General features: G+C 36.8%; 1 protein-coding gene across 8 annotated transcripts in view; it reads right to left on the reverse strand.

The window, feature by feature from the left end:
- Window positions 1-250: 250 nt before the first annotated feature.
- Fer (FER tyrosine kinase) overlaps window positions 251-21,517 on the reverse strand; it is a 409,026-nt gene continuing 387,759 nt past the window's right edge. For 7 of the 8 annotated variants that reach the window (XM_063245478.1, XM_063245477.1, XM_063245479.1 and 4 more), the window contains 3 exons: window positions 15,232-15,386; window positions 10,677-10,799; window positions 251-9,193 (listed from right to left, as the gene is read on the reverse strand). In XM_063245478.1, coding sequence (XP_063101548.1) covers window positions 9,051-9,193; window positions 10,677-10,799; window positions 15,232-15,386 — 421 coding nt within the window. In that variant the 3' untranslated portion in view covers window positions 251-9,050. Of the gene's footprint in view, window positions 9,194-10,676; window positions 10,800-15,231; window positions 15,387-21,517 lie in introns of those variants that run through there. The other variant, XR_010046446.1, reaches the window with a different exon arrangement.

Genomic DNA, 21,517 nt, shown 5'->3' on the forward strand with positions numbered 1-21,517 from the left:
AACTCCATTTCAGTTCTGATGTTTAAACAGAGAAATTAATGATTGGGCTATAAGCAACACACACCATTTTCATCAGAATTCATAAGCTTAATTACAGTGAAACTGAAAGCTAATAATTTCTATGTTTTATCCCTAAGAGGCTAGTTACCATGGAAATCTCACTTTCCCTTTTGTCTTCTTAGAGCATATTTATACAGAAAAGGAAGAGGAGTATAAACACGACAGAAAGATTAAACAAGACAAGGCACAATTTGCTACAAATATTTTACATTTATTATAAGAATACAAAAAAAGAGGTTCTGCAGACTCATGAGTGGTGATCGGTCTATTGGAAAAGGAGGCTATTCAAAAATGGTCTAAGTTTACAAAAGTGATGAAGTCATATTTTAAAAATGGGGGAAGCAATTAAACATCCTACAATGTTAGCCAAAATCCAAAGTGGAATTTTTCTCAATGTAAAAACTAATAAATAAATGTTAAATACAGGTCTCAGTTAAAAACTGATAAAAGACAGATACCTGCTTTACATAGTTAGCTTTCACTTTCAGACTTGTTTACAAAGCCAGATAAACTCAGATGATGTTTGTATGTTTTATACTTGAACTTTCTAGAAGAAGCACCCAATTTTCCAGTGTTTCTTTTATCTACTTAACAAATATATTATTTTAAAACAACAAAAAAAGATTAAAGGTGCTTCAACATGACATTAAATGACCACACACTGGCACTAAAAGAAAACTTTGTTGGTCACAGGAGTGCTTTGCTCACCAGGCTGCCTGCAGATGGGACATACCCGGGAACAGGCCCCCCTCCCTCTTCATCACCCTAAGTTCACCTTCTAGGAAAGGGAAGAGTCAGAAATTGGAAAAGTCGTATTTCATAGCCACGTGCTGTGGGCCTGTACTAGGAAAACGGTAGTGCCTTCCCACAGTCACACGATAGGCACCATTTGTATGTCTTGACTTTGCTTTCAATTTGTCAAGGCTCCTAAACAAGTTCGAGCTGTTCATGGGACTTGGACAACTTCATTAACTTCTCTTGTATTTATCAGACTTTGCTTTTCTTAACCATTTGTAATCACAAAAAAAATGACCTGAGAGTCTTCTACTCTTTTAGGGCCCTTACCAGAAGCCAGACCAAACCAAACCAAAAAGTACAAATGGTAACATAAAGTCAGCAGAGTACGCACCACCAATCCCCGCTTTACTCAGCTGCTCAGTGAGGCCATCTAAATTGTTATGTTTAGACATAAACATAAAACCTACAGGTGTCTTACTAAAGAAGCCATTTCTTATGAGAAATCTCAATGGTTTATGAAGGAGAATAAGTACTAGAAATGGCCCATTGGTTCTATGCTCCTGTCATCATTCCACCTTGACAGGATGAAATTGGATAGCTAACATGTTGTTTAGCAAAGTGAAATGTTCAAGTGAACACAGAATAATAGGAGTTTTTCTTCTTTGGCCATTTTAGTTATGAGAATGAAGTTCCCCTGTATCTTTGATTTTTATTTGATTCTCAGAATCTGTGTTTAGGATTGAATTTAGAATCTATAAAATATTCTTGAAGGAAATGCAGTGAATCTTCATGGACTCAATCTTTTTGAAACTAAAGACAAAACTAGTGAATTCCTTTGGAATGTGTATCTATCCTATATGCTGCAGATGTGAAAGGTCTAGAATCTCAGGAGGAATTATGACAATCCCTGTTGTTGGGATGAGACCTTTGGTGGATTCAGTCTTCTAACTGCAGCTGGAGAGCGATTCTGCCTGGCAGGGATGGGGTCTCCACCGCACCCAATACCCTAAATACAAAACCTGCTGCACTCTGGGTTAGGAGAAAACATTCATAGGTATGTCAACCATGGTTCTGGGCACCTCACCCTCTGTTTTTGTATACTAGTCTGGCATTTCTTAAGAGCAGGAAGGTAAATCTATTTCTACAAAAGTTAAGTAATTTGTAAGAGGAAAATTCCTATGTAAGAAGATGTCTGACTTTTTTTCCCCTTTCAGGATTTACAAAAACAGCATGGACTGGTAATCTGGCAAAGACTGCCAGGGTAATTTTTTCACGTAGAATATACATCCCAAATTTCCTCTCAGACTCTTAAGATTTTGAATTCAGGGCATTTAAACACGTGGGCCTCAACTGGAGGTGGGGGATGAAGCTTTTTTCCCTTTGAAGATTGTTCAGACTACTCACATGAGACTTCGAGGTTGTATTATTTGACAAGTGCTACATGAAGAAAATACTAGTGAGTTTGGAATCACATAATTTTTTTTTTGTATTCATATTTTTGTCGCTCCAATGTGGTGTGGGGATTTCCTTCTTAGTGCCATTTTATATCTATCCTGTCTGATGCAGCCCATTGGTATCTGACCTGCGCTTTTAAAATACAGTCTGATGTCGTATGCCTGGGTGAGCTGCTTAAGTGGTAGTTTCTGCAGGGGCATTTTAACTGACAGAAAGGGGAAAGTGGTGTTTCTGCTGTCTGCTTTGATGCTTATAGTTTGAAATCTGGCTTCTCACTGTTATTTGACAATCTGCTTTGGGGGGCATTTAGAAGGCCCTTATTCCAGTACTAAAAACATTCCCTACACATAAGTAAAAAATGTGATGTTTGGTTTTTTAGGAAGGCTCTGTTTTGGGGAACTGTAGAGCTGATGAAGTAATGCAGTATTGCTCTGGGGTCTTCAGATTATGGTAGATTGGCTTGTCTGAGATTTAAGATTTTGTATTTGCTGTTTTTATTGAAGCTATGAATACTGCATAAATGAAATACTTTCAGACATTTGCTTATAGGAAAGTGAAGGAATTAATAAAAAAATTGGCATAAAATAATGAAATGGAAAAAAACTGAATCTGACCAGGGAGTGAAGGTAATTAGTGTTTCAGGACTGCTTTGGGATGGGTAGAAAGTCACCTGACCAGTTTAACAGGACAACAGGCTGCCCCCCTGGACACATCTTCAGAGTAGCCTTGCATGTCTCAAAGCCTCCACTAACAATGCCATTCATGTAACAAACCTGCCACCCACTCATGCTATCTCTGCAGCAAGGGCTACAACCAGATCTTTGCACGCTCAGCTGTGTAAAACAAGAAGGTGGTCACTTACTGAGTGCACAGGCAGCCTCGGTGAGTGGGTGCCTGAGCGGTCCTGTAAGGCAGGGGCCCTGAGCGCCTAAGGAGAGGAAACTTTAGTTAGGGCTACTTATGATGTTATTCAATACAAGCTGCTGATAACCTTTTTGTTTGTTTAAAACAAAAGATCAGGAAACTGAAGATGAAGGAAGGAAATAATAACCAGAAGTAAAAAATAAATACCAGAAAAATGAGCTCTTCCAGTGTTCTGTGTACCTGACATGAATAAATAAAACTGAAGGAAAATATAAAATTCTGCTACCAGAGTCATTTTTATCACCTAAAACTTTATTACTTTGCATCTTGCTGGTTCCAATGATCATGACTGGAAAGCTAGTTTAGAAACTTAAGACTGAATTTAGAATGAATCTCAAATATTTTCATTTGGGGTCCTTACAAGTTTGCTGGCAAGAGAGTAACTAAATGTGTTATACTACAAGATATACCAGTAATAAATGAAAAATAAGAATATTCACAGTTTTCTTGCAGTACTGGCCACCCTACACATAATGTGTACTCAGCTACCATTTAACTGAGGAAGGGCTGCATCACCATCACTGCAACCTTACAGAAAAACAGAGCAAAGGCCACTCATGCAACAGCGGCTGCTTACAGAGATGAGAGGGAGCATAAGGAAACCAAACCCATATCCAGTGTAGTGCCCTTTGGGAAAGTACTGCAGAGAACTGAGAGGCATGCAATCCTTAATAGCACGCACGAAGCTCCTCAAATGCCCTTCTGAGAAGCAGCTCCCGTTAGTAAGTACTGCATGCTTCTGTGGGCAGGTCAGCCCTGCACCATTCTGCCCTGGTGCTGTTAGGCTTTCATCTCCCATCCTTCCTCTGTCCTGGGTCTTACCTAGCTGTGCTGTCTTCCAATTGGCTGTAGGATGTTTCTAAGATTTCTTTCCCTCAAATGTAACCTCAATTAGGTACACTTAATTTGTATTTTCCTATTCCCTGCTGAATTCTGTTTTATTAGAGTAGACCTCCACACTGTAAAGTCCCGCTGTGGGTAACTAGGAGGAACCATTTGGTCAACAGTCAAAATGCAAAGTGCGACTTTTCAAACAGAAGACTTTAGTCCACATTAAGTTCACTCTAAACAAAGATTTCTAGTAAAGTATGAATAACCAGGTATCTTGGTTTAAGAACTAGTAAATATAATTAATGCAAGTGTAAAGAGTTTGAAAAAAGTTTGAACATGTAAGTGGAGGATGATGAGTGGAAATGTCCCCCAGAGCAGCAGTATCTCTGAGCTGCTCCTGATGCAAGGAACAGGGTTTTGGTCAGTGCAAGAAAAGGGCTACACACTGACTGGCAGGTGACATTTTGCCTCTTTTGGCTCCAGGGATCTTATTTTTTGTAGGAAAGGATGTGGCCTCATAGCACTGTTTTCCTCTGGCTTCAAAGTGACACTGTCCAAATCTTTGTTCCACTTTAATCTTCCCACCTTCTCTGTAGGCTGCCCCATCTTGCTTAGAATAACTAGTTCTTCCCTCTTTTGCCACGTGCAAGCTTGCCTCAGTATCTCATTAACACGTACACTGAGGCCCAGGTGCATTCCTCTTGTGCAGTTTAAAGTGACTAAGAGTTTAGCATAGCAGGACATCTCTACTGTTGAGGAATCTCAGTCCTTATTAGGCAGCTAAATGATTCTTGTGTAGGCATTTACACTTCTAACAACTCAGAATTTAATCTCTGAATCAGTATGAGGCAGCAGGATGATTTTCAGAAGGTACTAAATGTTTAAAGTTGAATTATGGCTATGCTATAGAGTTTACACTTTCTGTAAAAGCATCATTTTTTAAATGAGAATTTTATGAGACTTTAAATTTGTACCAATAATTCCTTCAAGTAGGTAATCTTGGTACAAGAAATCTTGACTTTTAAAACTAGTTGTCTTCCTTTGCAAAATAAATATGTAGTTCTGAATTCTCTCAAATGTAGTGTTCAGAGTTGATATGAAACTAATCCAGTCAGAGAAAAATAAATTAAAATATTTAATAAAACAATTCTAGTATGTGTAAGCAAATCAGTAATAGAAGAGGTAACACTTTAATGGTAAACTTTCATGCTAACTTAATAAAGTGGAAACATAAACTTACTTTCATATAAAATCTTTGATTCCATTTAAGATATTAATACATAAAGAAAACATGTCTTTCAATCTCTTCTCTTTGTTGTTCTGTTTAGTTTGCAGAACCATGTTTTATGCGAGGGTCCTGACCTCCAAACATGAAAGTCTTTCTGTAACCCAGAACACTACTAGTAGGCAGCCAGTTCTGTTAGGAAACATCTGAAATGTCAGCAGTACATAAAAGAAGTGTGTGTAAAAGGTAAGGCGCTGAGGCAAACAAGCCCTTTTCAGAAGACACCAATTAATTTCACTTCAAATGACAGATGGCCACAAAACAGTATACAAAATAGAATACCAGGTAACACTTCTAAAATATCTAATGACTCACAAAAATTATGAAGTGGTCCAGCTGAGATAACTCTGAACAACATTGATGTACAATTCAGAGACATATTTGTCCATTCTGAGTTTTGTTTATCCCGCTACAAGTTCCTCAGTGGGTGGCACATTTTATAACTAAAGCATTTTGTTCTTGACACATCTTCACACCAGCATTATAAAAGATATTTGAGTGGCACTAACTAAATTTCTTAAAATTGTATGATAAAATAGAAGCAGACAGGAAAATCATACTGTTACTTAAAATTAAAACTATTTCAACGACAAGGCATTTTGGTTTCTTTCCAAAATAAACCTATGGTAAAAAACAACTGTGAAATGTGCTTACTGATACTTAAAACAATTAGGCTTTTGGGTTACACTGATCTGCTAGTAAATATTTCTCCGACACTGTATTTGTGAGACAATGGTCAAACATGGATGGGGAACTTTATTACCCATGTCAAATTTGGGAGATAAGAGAGATAATTACATGAGACTTTCCAGGGGGACCTTGTAGCAGGATGAGCTGAAATACAGCCTCAGTTTCTGAAAATTTAAATAAGACCTGAAATGTTTTTTATTACATTTCTGGGAAAAGAGTATGTTGACTTTGATAAGTTACCTTAGATTACATAGAATAAAAAATTGATTTAAAAAGTTATTTCCCTGAAAAAAATGATGCACTACCTAAGTATGTTTCATAAAGGCTCCTGGGTGAGTCAAGGTAGAAAAATGCAGGAGAAGTCAGACTGCCTTAGTTCCCCTGCCATTAATTCAAGGAATTATGAGGGGAGCTGTGCCTTAGTGATACATGCAACTCTTGGATAATCCATTAATAACACAAAGATTTGTGACTGGACTTAATTACATCCAGATTGGTGGCAATTTGGTTGGTTGCAATTGTTTTCTTACCAAACAAGTCACAGGATTTTGTGCAGTTCTGAAGCCTCCTTTTCCTACATCAATTGCAAATTCAAATTAGTATTTACATGTGTGCTTTTTGGGCATGGATTAGCTTCCTAAAGTACATAATTCCAATAATTATCAGTGACAGAAGGGATGAATAAATTATGCTTCAAGCATGACAAAATTAACACTAAAAATGGTTTGCATAAGCCTTTCTTAATGCATGTGCCTATATTAAATTTAATATTCCATAAAACTGATACGATCCCAAAAGACTCCCAATGAGTTATTAATCTTGAACTGTACCACTGCTTGCTTTGGGACAAAGAATAAAATAGAATTTAAATGCTGCAGATGTCATGATGTTTTTGAAAAGCTTTTTTAATTTAAGCACAGAGTTATGATGTGAATTGCAAATTCTAATAGCCTGGATGAGTGAAATATCAATGCCACGTTCACTCTTTATACCAGAATGCAAGGATTAAGCTTCAGGTCTTGTTCACAAAATTAAAGCCCAAACCATCATTCTCTTTCTACGATAAGAGCTTAGTGCCAAGGCTGCTAAGTGATGAGACGCTTTCTTTTTTATCTTTTTAGCAAATAAGGAACACTACAAACAGATTCACCTGGAAACACTGAAAGAAACAGAACTCTTCTACTTTTACATTTGAAAGCTGACAATCTTAATTCATGAGTCTGTGCTTTGATTTACGATGGTGCATGCCATCAAAATACTTCCTCTTCTTTACAATACTTGACCTGAGGGAGAACCAGGCTGATTAAAAAGAAGTTGCTTTATATGTTGTAATATACTTTTGATGACAAGTTTATTATGTTTTCATTTTAGTCTGAATGCATTAATCAGTAAATGTGTACAAAATTTGCAGAGATTGAAATGAGAAACACAAGCCATTTTTCTCTTCGGTATCCCCATCTATACCCTTAATGAGTGGTGCGAGTTCTGCACAATGATACTCACATGCAGCAAATACCTGGAGAAGGCAGAGGAATTTTCTGTCCCTTAAGCTTTTCCAGTGACACAGACAAATCATCCCCAAAGTGATGCTTACGTGGGCACAGGCCCGAGCACTTAAAAAAGGCTTTCAGGCCACAGTTACCCCTGAGCATGACCATGTCCTGCACATGCATTTATCCTGAGAGGCGACTGTATATGGTCATGGGAACTCCTTGCATGCAACTAAGATTTAGCACAACAGAATCCTAGTTTCAACTCTGTGTTACATTTTATCTATATAAAACATCATAAGCACTGTGCCTGAAGACCTGTCAGCTATTGATAAAGACTTCCAGGGAGCAGTGTAAGGGCAAATGAAGGGGAAATGTGGAAGCAGGAGGGCCATCCCCAGGTCTTGTTCTCGTTAACATTTACTTGACTTCTGAACCTTCTATTTCAGAGGCTCCTGCCTTGCTCTTCAGGTGTGTGTGTGTGCCGGTGCACATGAATGTGTTTATGAACAAAAGTCAGGAATGATAGCTCTGAAAACTGGTACAAATGAAGGGAATTACACTCTAGGGTACTTCCTCTAAAATGAAGATACTCAACTAGAAATACATCGTTATTTCTGTGAATTGTATATTGTAGTGTTTCTGAAAGAATTTTTCGTTGTTGTTGCCATTAAAAGGGATCCATGAAATCATGGAACATCCCTTCAGACCTTTTGGATGAATGTAGAAAACATAAAAGGGATAGGTGGATGTGTATGTGTTTACAAAGGAACATGTCTGATAAGAAGGCAGATTTTACGTCTCTGTTCTCTACTCTGATGAGCATGCTAGCTGTCTTTTTTCTCCCAGATGGCCCACCTGGTCACATCTGGTTCTTGCTGTCCAGCTCTCTGTAACATCCTTTAAAAGCAGCTGCCTAAACACTAACCACATGTTCTTTGGGGATACTGCATGCATCATTTTCTGATGCTCAGACTGAGGAGGAGGAAAACAACAACTTTAATAATGCAAGAGCAAGATAGCTCTTACTGAGTTTTTTTCTGGTTAAAAAAGAAAAGAAAAACCTTTGGAGATCCAAGTAATTCCCAACACAAGATTATAATAAGGTTATATTCAAAGGTATGATCCCTTGGCAGAGTAGAAAGCCCTGTGGTTGGAATGTATCCTGCAAACATATATTACCAATGCAGTTTATAGCACCAACTGAGTAGGTCTATGGCAAAGACAGCAGCCTGTGAACTGTGCCTGAAGTAGAAAACCTTTGAGAAACATCAGTGGCCCTACATGTTACAAAGACAGATTTTTAAAAATTCTTTCACACATTTAGAGCCTGTGCTTTCTTATTTACAATGGCCTGAAATGGCAGTATTATTCATAAAGCCCTTGGTAGGACTATTTCTTGAATAAATTTGATTGACATATTTTAAAGTGGAACATATTTTTAAAAACCCCAGTTAATAAAAAAATAACCTTAGAAGATGGCTGCAGGTAATGTGGTATAAGCTCATTGTTAATGAGAACAACAGTATTGTTCTGCTGGACAGGGTCCTGAAGGCAAGCGTGGCATGCTTCTGTGACTATGTGATTTTCTTCTTGATGATATCGAGCTCTCTCAGAAGCTCACTGAATTTAGGGCGATTTTCAGGCTTATAATCCCAACACTTCATCATAATTTTAGCGATATCTTCTGGACAGTGCTGAGGGGCTGCCATCCGGTATCCTGAAGACCCAAGAGAATAACAGAGGCTTTAGAATGCAGATAAGCTATAAATGTTTGCAGTTGATAAAATTTAGTGCCTTATGTTGTAAGTATAATACAAATAAAAATAGATTTTAAGGCTCAAAACTCTTTCCTGTAGGTGCTTTGGAATTTAATATTAGAGCCATCACCTAATCCAAAAAACATATTTTTCATTCATTTGTCAGAAAGACTGAAGTATGATATGCATATACAAATGAATATTTTAGTTGCTGTATTTGCTTCTAGAATTATAATTTGTGGGCAGTCTTAAAAAACCGTCTCTACAACTTATGTTTTTGAGGATAAAGACAGATAAGGATTTTATAAACACTCATTCAATAGTGAGATGAAAATGAGTATGAGTCATATTTTTTTATAAGCGGCTGTCTGGCAGGGTCCCAGTCATGTGCTGGGTGGTGTGTACATCTGGTTAGGAAGAGGTTATATAGGAGAGGTAGGAAGGAGGTTAGAAAAGCATTGTCCTACACCCAGTTAATTCTACCATCATAACCCTGGCTCCCTTGGATACCAGCTAGGGCTCCACTATTTATCAAGAGCGATCTTTTGGCTCAATCTGTGGACCAATGAAACAATGTGATCATTACCTATTTATTCCCATCTCGGATCTGGGAGTACTCTAGTAAGTATGTTCCCTGGCCTGGTGCTATAAGACATTTTTTTGGACCTCTGTTCTTTTATTTCTGCTTCTCTTAGAACAACAGAATGGAGGGGTGGCCCTGGGTGGAGGGTGACACAGGGTTTCTTCATAAGTGTTATTCCTGAGACTAAGAGCATTTCGGTCAGCAGTACTGCTAAGGGTTGATTTGGTTTGGAAGAAGCAGGAGGAGGTTGAGGAACACTATCCTGTTGCCCTTGAAGACAGTGAGTGGCACGACACTGCAGCTATCCTGCTAGGCAGGGAAGAGATGCAAGGAAAGCCTGGCTCTCTCCATTTCCAGTGTATTGTGATCCTTTAAAGTACTTGTGTTCACTGTACATGGGGGACATGTTAGACTACAAGAAGTTTAACTTGAGAGGCATGCTGTGTCTGGCCATTGCTCTTTCCCTTCCCCAACAAAAACTGCCCAGCCTTGAGACAGGTCCTTGCTCAAATTGGTTTTGTTCTGCTCTTCCTCTTACACTGACTGGTATTCTAAGTAAAATCTGTAGAGCTCTTGGCTTCAGGGCTGCTTCTGCGATTCTCCTTAATGCTGAGCACTCTCAGTTGAGATAGTCAACCACACAGGGCCCAGAGAGGCTGTTTCATCTTTGAGTAATGATTCATTCTGGAGGCTGGCAAGGTCTCACATTGCAACAGAGTAACAGCCACACCACCCAAGGGTTTCAAAAGCAGACTGGATGCACCTCACATCTCTGCTCTCCTTCTGTACCCTGACAGCATCGGTAGCATCTGATGCCCTGCCAACCTAGCCAGTGGATGCCCACCCACATCTTTGCTCACCTCTCTCCACTTGCTCTCGCGCTTGCTGGTTTGTCATTCCAGGGTATGGACAGATCCCTAAGCTGAAGGTCTCCCAGAGGAAGATGCCAAAGCTCCACACGTCACTTTCAGAACTGTATCTCCCTGCAAGGGGAACAACAGCCGGAACTACGTGAGACATAGCAGTGACTGTTTCTGTTTATCACATGAGCACACATTTATCTTGTTTTCAAGGATTTCCTAGGAAGCCAATGGCCAATTGTCCTATTTTCTTTACTGGTTTTAAATTTAGGACCAGAAATGTTACCAATTAAGTGAACAATCACCAGGCTGTTGGTTTAATCAAGCCAGCTATGAAATCACCCTCCACCCTACCAAAAGAACAGATATTCAGCAAGCATACCACCTTACCTCCCTATGGTATCTGAATGAGATGAGTGATTTTATTATAGAAAACAAACTTGTATATATCAATGCTTAGAAGATTAAATAGATTGAATTCATGCAATTCTGTTTTCTGCCTGCATTGTTTTCTTTCCACTAAATTTACAAACAAACTTATAGCAATAGGAAAGTTTCTTAACTTCAATTTTTTTTTTTTTTGCATTTCACTGTTTACAGATATTCTTACATGCTTAAAGGTTTCATTTTCTCCATTGATAGTTTCATTTATGGAACATACATTTTTCTTTGTGCTTTGAATAAAGTAGAAATTAACATAGCTAGCTGATGAAACAATTTCTTCAAATTACATGGTGTCTTGTTTTGTCAAAATATCTTGGTGCACCTGTTTTATTGAGCTATATGAGCTAAACTCTTAAAATTCATTGTTTTTGATAGCCTTCAGAAGAAAAGAGATAAAAATCAAATGTCTTTAGGAGATGATGTGATATCAAGGAGGGGTAGTAGAAAAATTCTTTCCAGTTCCCAGAAGAAGGATTTCCAAAATTCTTCCAATTTGTTTTTATTTAACTGATGTACAGGACACACACAACTACATTTCATTTGTAATCATAAAGTTTTCTTAAATGATTTCAATTTCTATGCCTCTTGTAGCTTCTTGCCTTAACTCTGTCATTTCAGCATTTAAAAACGTCCCTCCTCTAAAAACACCATGCTGCTTTAAAATAGAAGACCATTTTTGTTTTCAAGAAAGTAGAATGAAAAGGAGAGTGTGTCTGTGCTGTGGTAACTATTCTAAGTCTGCAGTGTGTTTACTGATGATCAGATCCGGCTGTGTGAAGCAGCTCCCTTCTTAGTAGAGAGTAATTAAGGACATTCACTGTGCTGCTTCATGGAAGATTAGTTTCCTTCTTTGCATATCAGTGCTTTTCATGTTTGGCATCTAATAATTTAATACTTTAGATGAAAGTCATTCAGTGGCTACAAGTTAAGACTAATTTCTTTTTAAAGCTATCTAGAGTTAATATCTTATTTTGTAGATAATATCTAGGCAGAGAAGAAGAAAGGAACATTATATGTAAATCAAAATCACACTCCAGAAGTGAAATTTATAACAACTCTAATTCTGACTTGTGAACTTGACTTTGCTGAATAATTTTAGCAAGCCAAGACAAGTCATAATGTAGAGTATAGGATTTTGTGGTTCTTCTCTCTCTTGTTTCACTCTCATAATACTCTTGCAGATAGAAGGTATTATCACCATCATCTTACAAGTTAGAGGGGACAGGCAGAGAATGTGGAGATGACTTCCCATGGCCTGCAGCTAAGGACATACCTGATTCTGGACTGTCGACTAAAGTCCTGCCTCTCTTGCATTTCAGTGTATACCTGTTATATTCCACTACTTAAATCAGAGATTACAGTGGTTCAGACAACTAGGTTGCAAGTGCAAAGATTTCAACAACTGACAAATACAATTTTATTTCTTAGGTGGAGATGAGAATCATTTTTGCCCTGGACAAACAGCACCACTGGAGAAAGCTGTGATTGAGGATGCTAGTGACACTTGTCAGTCTGCTTGCATTCTGAATTAAAAAGCAATTGTTGGGAAAATACACACACATAAACAACTGGAAAATCTTTGAAAACAAGATGAATATGATAAGAATATTTGCCTCTGGGAAGGAAAATTATGTGGCTAGAGCTGAGGTACATTGTAGGACTTTAGGATTGCCCAATTTTCTTAAGAATATGTATTATATTTTCAAAAATTAACAACATTAACCAAATGAAGTTTATTCTATAGCCCTAATCCACAGCGTAGAGAGGCTCCTTTGATGGGAGGCTTTTCCCATCTACCCTAAAACCACACTGCATGGGAGATCTAGGCAGTGTTTGAACAGCTGGAGGTAAGAGTGAAAAAAAGAATCACTGGGGAGGAAAAGGTTCTTGGACATGAGGTTAAACGTGTCCATCAAACATGAAAGAGTACAGTAAGAAACTGGACTTTCAAAGACATGTATATTTTTTCTTACTTAAAAAAATGAAAGGATTTAGATCCAGTCTTTAGTATGTTAATGTTTGTAAGAACTAACAAATTTCTCACAGTGGCCTATGGCTTGTAGACTCAGGAATTTCTCCATTGGATTGTATAATAAATACTACAAATTCGTTCCTCATCTGCCTCTTTTTCATCTGAATTATTTTGCATCTTATAAAATTAGTATTAAAGATGGCTAAACAATGTCTCTTTGTAAATTGAAAACTTCATCCTTGTTTTTATTAAAAAGCATTTAGGTCTGACTGTTAGACGCATCTGAAGTTAGAACTTTAATTTGTAAATACTTTAGCCAGGTTCAGTTAAACTAAAATATACTGCAGTCAAGAGGTAAAACTGCTTTAAAATAGCAAAAGGATTTTTCTACCTGTACAAGGTAGTGAATCTGGTTAACAAATTCCAGAGAGCTGTATTTTACTGGTAAATTTTTAGGGACTCTTTCAAGTCCAGTTACAGCTTCCTTTGCGTTTAAAAATGTTTTGTCATCTTTTATCCTGTGATTGTTCCCTTCAGTAATATAACCCTAGAATAATAACCATACCACAAAAGAACCACCATGGAAATTAGCAGGACTGCCACTGTCTTCAGATTAGAATGTACATTGGTTTGGAGTCAGTAGGAAATGCACAGAAGTCTCTTTTGGTGGTACATGGAAGACAAAGGGTGAACTAGTATTCCTATGGCATGTGAATTAACCCTAACCACCTTCTAAACCAATTACATTCAGAAGCCTTATCTGGAAAACATTTGGTGATTACTCAAAAAGTCAAAGATAAAATCACCATATGGGTCTAAGTATATACCTAAAAATAATTGAATACAGTGAACCCTTGAACACAACGTAGCACTATTCACAACAGCCAAAATGTGAAAACTGCCCAAATACACACAAAATGGATACATGAATAAACAAACTGTGGTACATCCACAGAATGAAATATTATTCAGTCTTAAAAGGGAAACAAGTACTGATAATGCTCAATATGAATGAGCCTTGAAAACAGTATAGTAAATGAGAGAAGCCACACACAAAAAATCCACATATAGAATCCTATGTACATGAAACATCCAGAAGAGGTAAATCCACAAAAAAACGAAAAGCAGACTAGTAGCTGTCAGTAGCTGGTGGGCAAGTGAAGAGAAAATGTTTAACCGGGTAATTTTATTTTGGAATGCTGGGAAAAAAAACCCTGAAACTAGTTGTAGATACTGGTTGCCCAACTTGTGATTAACAAGTTACTGAATGCCATTGAATTATTCACTTTAAAATGGTTAATTTCATCCTGTGTGGATTTTATCTCAATTCCTCAATAGCTTTGGCTTTCACTTAAATTAAGGCATTTATAAATTCCTTGTAAGTTTGATGGGGTAATTTTTCATTTTTAGCCCACAAAGTATCATTTTTATAATATTTTTATTAACTCCTAGGTTTATATGCTGTTGCTGCTAATGAAAGTGTAATTTATAATTTCATTTAAAGCACATTCCAGTGTTTTCTGAATTCGTAAGCTGCTACCTAGCTCTGTGTTCCATTTCATCCTAACTACAGATAATGCAAGCTATACTTACTTCCACCTCCAAGGACACACAAAGTTCAAGTGAAAAAATCCCTGCTGTTTTAAAATTTAACTCTCAACTCTGCTTTCTTAAAGATTTATGTAAGTTCTAGAAACTACGAGGCTAAGAAACTTGATTTTGGAATGAGAAACTAAGGAATCGAGTGACTTGATGTCCAACATCAAGGAGAAGTCCAACATTAGATAAGGCTATTGGATCAATTATGACATTCAAAGAGATGCAGCAACACTTTCACTTATATGGCATCTCTTAAAATAATCATTTTTGGATAAAAGAACCTCTGCAATCTATATCATACTTAAAAGTGCTTATGTCTGCATTTTTCATCTAGCAATTCCACGACCAAAATTGGACCAATAATTTCAATGAATTAAGTTTGTGTTCACATCTAATCAAAGGACGAGCAGTTATATATTATTTGTGTTCATCCTCCACTCATCCTTACTTGGAGTCTTAACACTGTAATATTGCTTGTGACTGTTTCATGCTGATACAGTTCATTTTTACCAACAAAAAGGAAAAGACATCCGTTCTTACCATAATTAAGAGCTTCGGGTGCTGTCCATTTAATAGGAATCTGCTTCAAGCCAGATGATGAATACACGCCACCTTCCTCTTGACGAGACATTCCAAAGTCACTGATTTTCAGAACATTATTTTCACCTACTAGGCAGTTTCTTGCAGCAAGGTCCCTGGGTTATAATAAGACACAGAAAATACCTATTAAAACAAATTGAAAGTAGCTTTCACATTTATGGCTTCCACATTTTGCATTTTTACATTTGCAATGTATTTATAATGAGGTTAAGAATTGTGATTGTTAATGCTTCTGATTTACCAGTCCTTCCCAGCTTCTCTGTCATATGTAAAAATCATCCACAAGAACATTTACATATGTAACAAGCCACAGGTAGTTTTCTAGGCATCACATATATTTCCAGTTAAATAGAAAAACACTGATTCCAGCTTAAAAAAAAATACAGCTAAGAGAGAAAATCACAAAGAGGAAGTAAGCAAACTTGGCATTATTTCTCCTTCCATTGGCTTTCCTAGGTCAGCACTGCCTACAAAATTTCTGTAAGGATGGAACGTTCTCTAGCTGCACCGCTTACGAAGGTAGCAGTTAGTGCCTGTTGAACACTTGCAGTGTGTGAGAACCAAAATTTTCATTTTACAACAGCATGTGGCTAGCAGTTCCTGAGTAGCTCTTAACAGACCTTCCCAAAAGCTGGAAAACAGCTGAGATGGCCCAGGGACTGGCAACTCTTTCCTATGCCTTTGGTACAGGTGAAACCTTACATAAAGACCTGGCTGTTGCTCCCATTTCACCTTCTCCTGTTCTCCTGAGTATGTCGCAGCCCTACTGTGTCCAAATGCAGGATGACTTCCCTGAATACGGCAGGAGTGTTTCTCCCATTGGGCCTTTGACTGAGCTGTTCTCTCTACCTGGAAAGTTTTCCTCCTATACTTCTGTTTAGCTGACTCTTCCTCCAAATACTCTCTCTTCAGAGAGCTCTCCATTGACCAACCTTATCTGACAGGAAAAGGCACCAACTAATTCCCTACTCTAATTGTAGTGGGTAGGACGTTCAGAAATCAAATTCATATAAAAATAGGTAAATGATAGTGTATATTTACACATATTCACAGAGAAAATCATGTATCATACAGTGCTGAGTATGGAAAAGAAAAAAGGTTACATAAGGGCAAGAAGATTTACAAAAGGGAATGCCAGCATAGAAGGGCTGGTAGGGAGGGCTCTTTGATAATGTGGTACTGAACCAAAGAACCGAAGGGGTTGGATTTAGGGAGTGTGACAGCTAGCTGGTTGTCTCCTAATGTTCATTTCATTCACTTTAGTAAAATAATTCCTATTTTAGCTGAATATTAAATGCTATGCTTTCCAGCCTTCCACAGTCTACATTCTGGCCAATGAAACATTAAACTACCTAGAACTTCTATGGAGAGTCTCTGAAAGGAAAAGGATGCATCATTACATTGTCCCTTTTGCTAATGTGGATGTGGCAGGATGGAGGGTGCAAGTGTACATCCTACATCAAGAGGAAAGATACTACTGTTGGAAGAGCAGCGAGAAATCAGAGGCCCGGTTCCTGTTAAACTGCTGGGTGTGTTCTGAACTGACTACTTCTTGGATTATTACTAGTTTTTTATGTGAGAAATTCCTAAATCAGTAAAGTGTTTTTTCCATTTGTTAGACTTTTCTTTTTTGGCCCATGCATTTGTGTGCTGGACACATAGGGTTTCAGATCTCCAGTAGGTATTTAAATAGAGATGTTGAATAGAAATTTGGATATAGCAGTTTAGAGGTCAGAAGAGACATCTATGAATTGTAGCTTTTTAGATAGTAGTAGAGGCTATAGGATTGAAAAATGCTTTCACCTAGAGAGTGTAGAAAGAGTTTTAAAGGGGGATTGAAGGATTAGGTCCTAGAACACTAGTGGTGTGGGTTGAGTGGGGAAGTGGTGGCTTAAAAGCTTAAGGGAGGGAAAATTTCTCAAGGAGAAGAAATGATCAACTCTATTAATTATCACTGAGAGGGCAAGCATGAAGACTATGAAGTGGTTAGTGGATTTAGCAATGTAGTATAATGAGACATTGACAAGGGTAATATCAGTGAAGAGATGAGTACAAAAGCATGATTGGAATGTGTATAAAGATAATAAAATAGAATCATAAATTTAGATATCTCTTCTGAGTACATGTTCTGTAAAGGGTTTAGGGAATTTTTTGGAAAGGCAACTAGAGAAGCATTTCATGTTAAAGGAATTTATTTTCCTAAGAGGAACTATATATGTAATATGACAGAACAAAACCAATGCAGGAGGGGAAAGTGACAATTGCAGATGTGAAGCTCTTGAGAATCCAAGAACTGATAGGATCTATTTGTGCTTTACCAGTTATATTCCCAGGGCCCAGAAGAGTACGTTGCTTATAGTAGGCAGTCAAATATTTAAATGAATGTACAAATATTATTTTATCTCAGAAATGTTCTTTACGAAAGCAAATTGTCTGTTCTATGCTTCTTTTACAATTATTTTCAACTGGTTTCATTTTCAACTGATATAGTTTGATATATTTATCTTTGTAATGGCTCTCTGAACACTGAGTATGACTCAAGACTTTCAAAAAGTTGAAGTCTAATTTATATGACTGGCTTTGTCACATGGGAAATATTTTGAGCAACTGACATAGAAACTGCTGACTTGTGATGGTGATTCCTAAGGGAAGTCTGATAATCAGAGAAACAATATTTTATATTTTAGTGGAAATCATGAGTGATAATATTTGAACCCCTTGAATAATGTGCAATTTTCTGTTTTTTTTCTAGTTTGCTAAGATTGGTTTTATTCATTAGAACAATTCTCACAATAGAAAGCCTTACAAGAAGTCTAAGTTTAAAATTAAAAGTTCTGACTCACTTCCCAGCTCTGAAGTATAGCAGCCTACCATAAGCTCCCATTGATAGAGTATATGCTGCCAGACACAATGAGTGATAAGTGAATAAATAAACCAAGCTTTCACTTAATCTGTTAGGAAGAAGCTATCCATGTTGGCTCATGAACTACAACTCTTATTTCAGCTGTATAAAATAAATGCTCTTATCACATGTGTGGCACTGGCATATTTAATTTTACTCACTTAAAAAATACAACTTAGCGGGGTTAAGTGTTAATGTTTGTCAAATATAAGAACACAAAATATGGCTCCAAATAAGTCTTCCATGAGCTACTATTATTGTTTCGAATATTTATATGTAATTACTCATGATGCTGTTGCTACTGCCAAGGGGCCTTGGTAGAGGATGCATGAGTTACTTTTCAAAGTAAGCCATTAAGGGATGTCATGATCACAAGGAAAATGAGCCATCACTTGATAACTCATGATAGAAAACCAGGTTTGTAAAACACATTTCTGAAGATGGACTCAATCTTACATGTTTAGAATCTTTGGAGGTAATGAAATTTCTCTGCTTTACAGGTGTGTGGATGGTTTAGTAGATTTCATTTTTGTGTACAAAGCAGGATCCCAGAAAGATATCGGTATTTATTGACTGACAAGTTTCAAGTCAGGCTGTATATTATTTCTCTATGTTATATTTAGAATTTCCCTTCTTTCACCCTTTAGTCTCTCTCAAGATAGCAAGAAAATATAACTTTGTGAGTTATTAAACATTAAGTGTACTGCTAATAAATAGCAATAATCTGTTGAATTTGAAAGGTTCTAGATACATCTGATTCATGGATCCTATCTCAATTAACATTACATTAGAAAACTATTCGAAGAGGACAAATGATATAGCATAGTAATTCTTAAAATTCTGAAAATCCATCTTCAAAATCCATCTTCGGTAGCTCTTGTTCTGGTATGGCAAAGTAAGGTCACAATCCACACCAATTACAACTAAAACTCAAGATGAACTAACAAGTTATTCTTAGAAGGTTCTTCAAGCAAACGTAGGTGGGTTCAACAGTGCAGCAGGAACTTGAGAAGGCAACATATGGGTGTGAGGCCTTGTCCTTCCACAGCCCTTCTCATTTCTCTTGCAGTTCTGCCCTGAATTTAGGCTCTACTTATGCAGCAATACAAGACAGGAGCACCACTTCTAGTGATTAAAACTCCAACAGAAACCATATCTTTATTCTTATTTAACAGAGAAACTAAGAAAAAGAAGTATCTGTGAGCCAGAGAAAAGACTCACCTGGTTTCATATGTAAACCTGCACATATCTCAGCCTAATCCATGAGTTACAAATATGTGAGGCAAACTTGCACCTACTCAGAAAATTAAATGTTTAAATAACTCCCTGGGTTTAAAAGTAACAAGACTGATTGTAAGCTAAAGACAATCAAAGGCAGAATTTATAGCCTTACCTAGCCAAGATAATTGTTAATGATTTTGTTTCAGTAGAAAATTCTCCAGAGGAATGTAACAGAGACTTAGAGCCTATGCAATGTAACATTCACAATATAGTATCAAGGGCATTATTCAAAATTTAAAAAGTATAAGGAAAATGTGACTAGGGTTATTGCTTTTGGCAGAGTGTGTGCTTAGCATCCTCAAGGTTATGGGTTAAATCCCCATTCTCACCCCAAAAACAAATCAAACAAAACATAAAATGCAAAAATGTGACCAATTCTAAAGGTGAATAGAAACTGACACCTAACTCACGATAATCAGATACTGGAACCACAAGAAATGACCTTTGGGAAGCCATTGTAACTACAGTCTATAAATGAAAACACATTTGAAATGGAGAGAAAAATCAGAAGTTCTCAGTAGAGATTTAGAACCATTAAAAAAAAAACCCTGGAAATATTAGAACTTAAAAATAAAGTATTTGAAATTAAAAATTCATTTGATAGGCTCATATACAGGGGTAAATATAAAAGACTTTTCTCATAAATTCTTTAAAATGACTGAATATTTAAAGCAAATATCATAGTATTATCTAGCTGAAAGTTTTCTACATTTTACATGAAGTAATGCAACACTAACTCTATGAAAGTTAGGTATGTATACTGTGGTCTCCAGAACAACGTCACATGAAATGATGCAAAGTGATACAGCAGAAAAGTCAAGAGGAAAATATAATATAAATATAAATAAAAGACTAATATTAAGAATGAAAGAGAGTTACTACTACTAATTCTACAGGCACTGAAAGGATAGTAAGTTACTTGAAAAAAATGTTATATTCCAACAAATTTGGTAGCTTAGATCTCAAAGATACAACTCATCCAAAGTTGTATCTCAAAGGTACAACTTAGCCAAATAGACAAAGAAAGAAAAATAAAATCTAAATAGCTCTGTATCTACTATAAAACCTTTTCCACAAGTACACTACAACTCAAATAGCTTCATTAGTAAATTATTTCAAATATTCATGGAAGAAATAATATGCAAACTTTCCCAAAATAGAAGGTTTACTCTCTAAACTCATTTTGAGGCCAGCAGAACTCTAACATAAAACCTGACAAGCTGGAGATTAAGCTCAGTGATATAGCACCTGCCTGGTGAGCTTGACACTGAGAGTTCGATCCCCGGTACGAAAAAACAAAAACAAAAACAAAACCCTGGCAAGATATTACAGAAAAGTATCTCATAGGAAGATTGAGCCAAGCACCCATAACAAAGTATTAGTGAGTCAAATCCAATGTGCTGTAAAATGGTAATACATCAATGACCAAACAGGGTTTATCCTTGTAAAGCAAGACTGGCTTAACATTTTAAAAAGTAATGTTATTTGCCAGATTAATAGAACAGAGGAAAATGATCATTCCAACTGACGCAGGAAAAATGATGGATTAAATTCAACACATTTATGATATATGATAAAGTTCCAAGCAAAATATTAAAGGACTTTCTCAATCTGACAAAGGGTGTAGACAAAAGACTGATTCACCAACATTCTCAATGGAAAAGAACTAAGCTATTTTCTCCTGCGATTAAGGCAAAGATGCCTGCTTTCATCTCTTCTATTCAAAAGGACCTTTGGTATGATGATTGTATTCTTCAAAATATGATGGAAAAAAAATCACCAGCTAAAACTATACTACAGATAGAAGTTTTGACTTACATAGAAATTTTTGGAGAATTTGCATAACAAGATTGGAACTAATAAATGAATTTAGCAAAGTTGCAAGACAAAAGGTTAATATACAAGAAATTGTTCTTATATGCTAGCAGCAATTAGAGAATAAATTTCATTTTCAGTAGTGCCAATAACACAAATGCCTAAAAATAAGTAACAAAAGACACACTACAACACTTGACTCAGGGAAAGACTATCAAATAGATATCT

The sequence above is a fragment of the Cavia porcellus genome, unplaced genomic scaffold (genome assembly GCF_034190915.1).
Source record: "Cavia porcellus strain 051 isolate PalLab524CR breed Dunkin Hartley unplaced genomic scaffold, mCavPor4.1 scaffold_2, whole genome shotgun sequence".
Classification (NCBI taxonomy): Eukaryota; Metazoa; Chordata; class Mammalia; order Rodentia; family Caviidae; genus Cavia; species Cavia porcellus.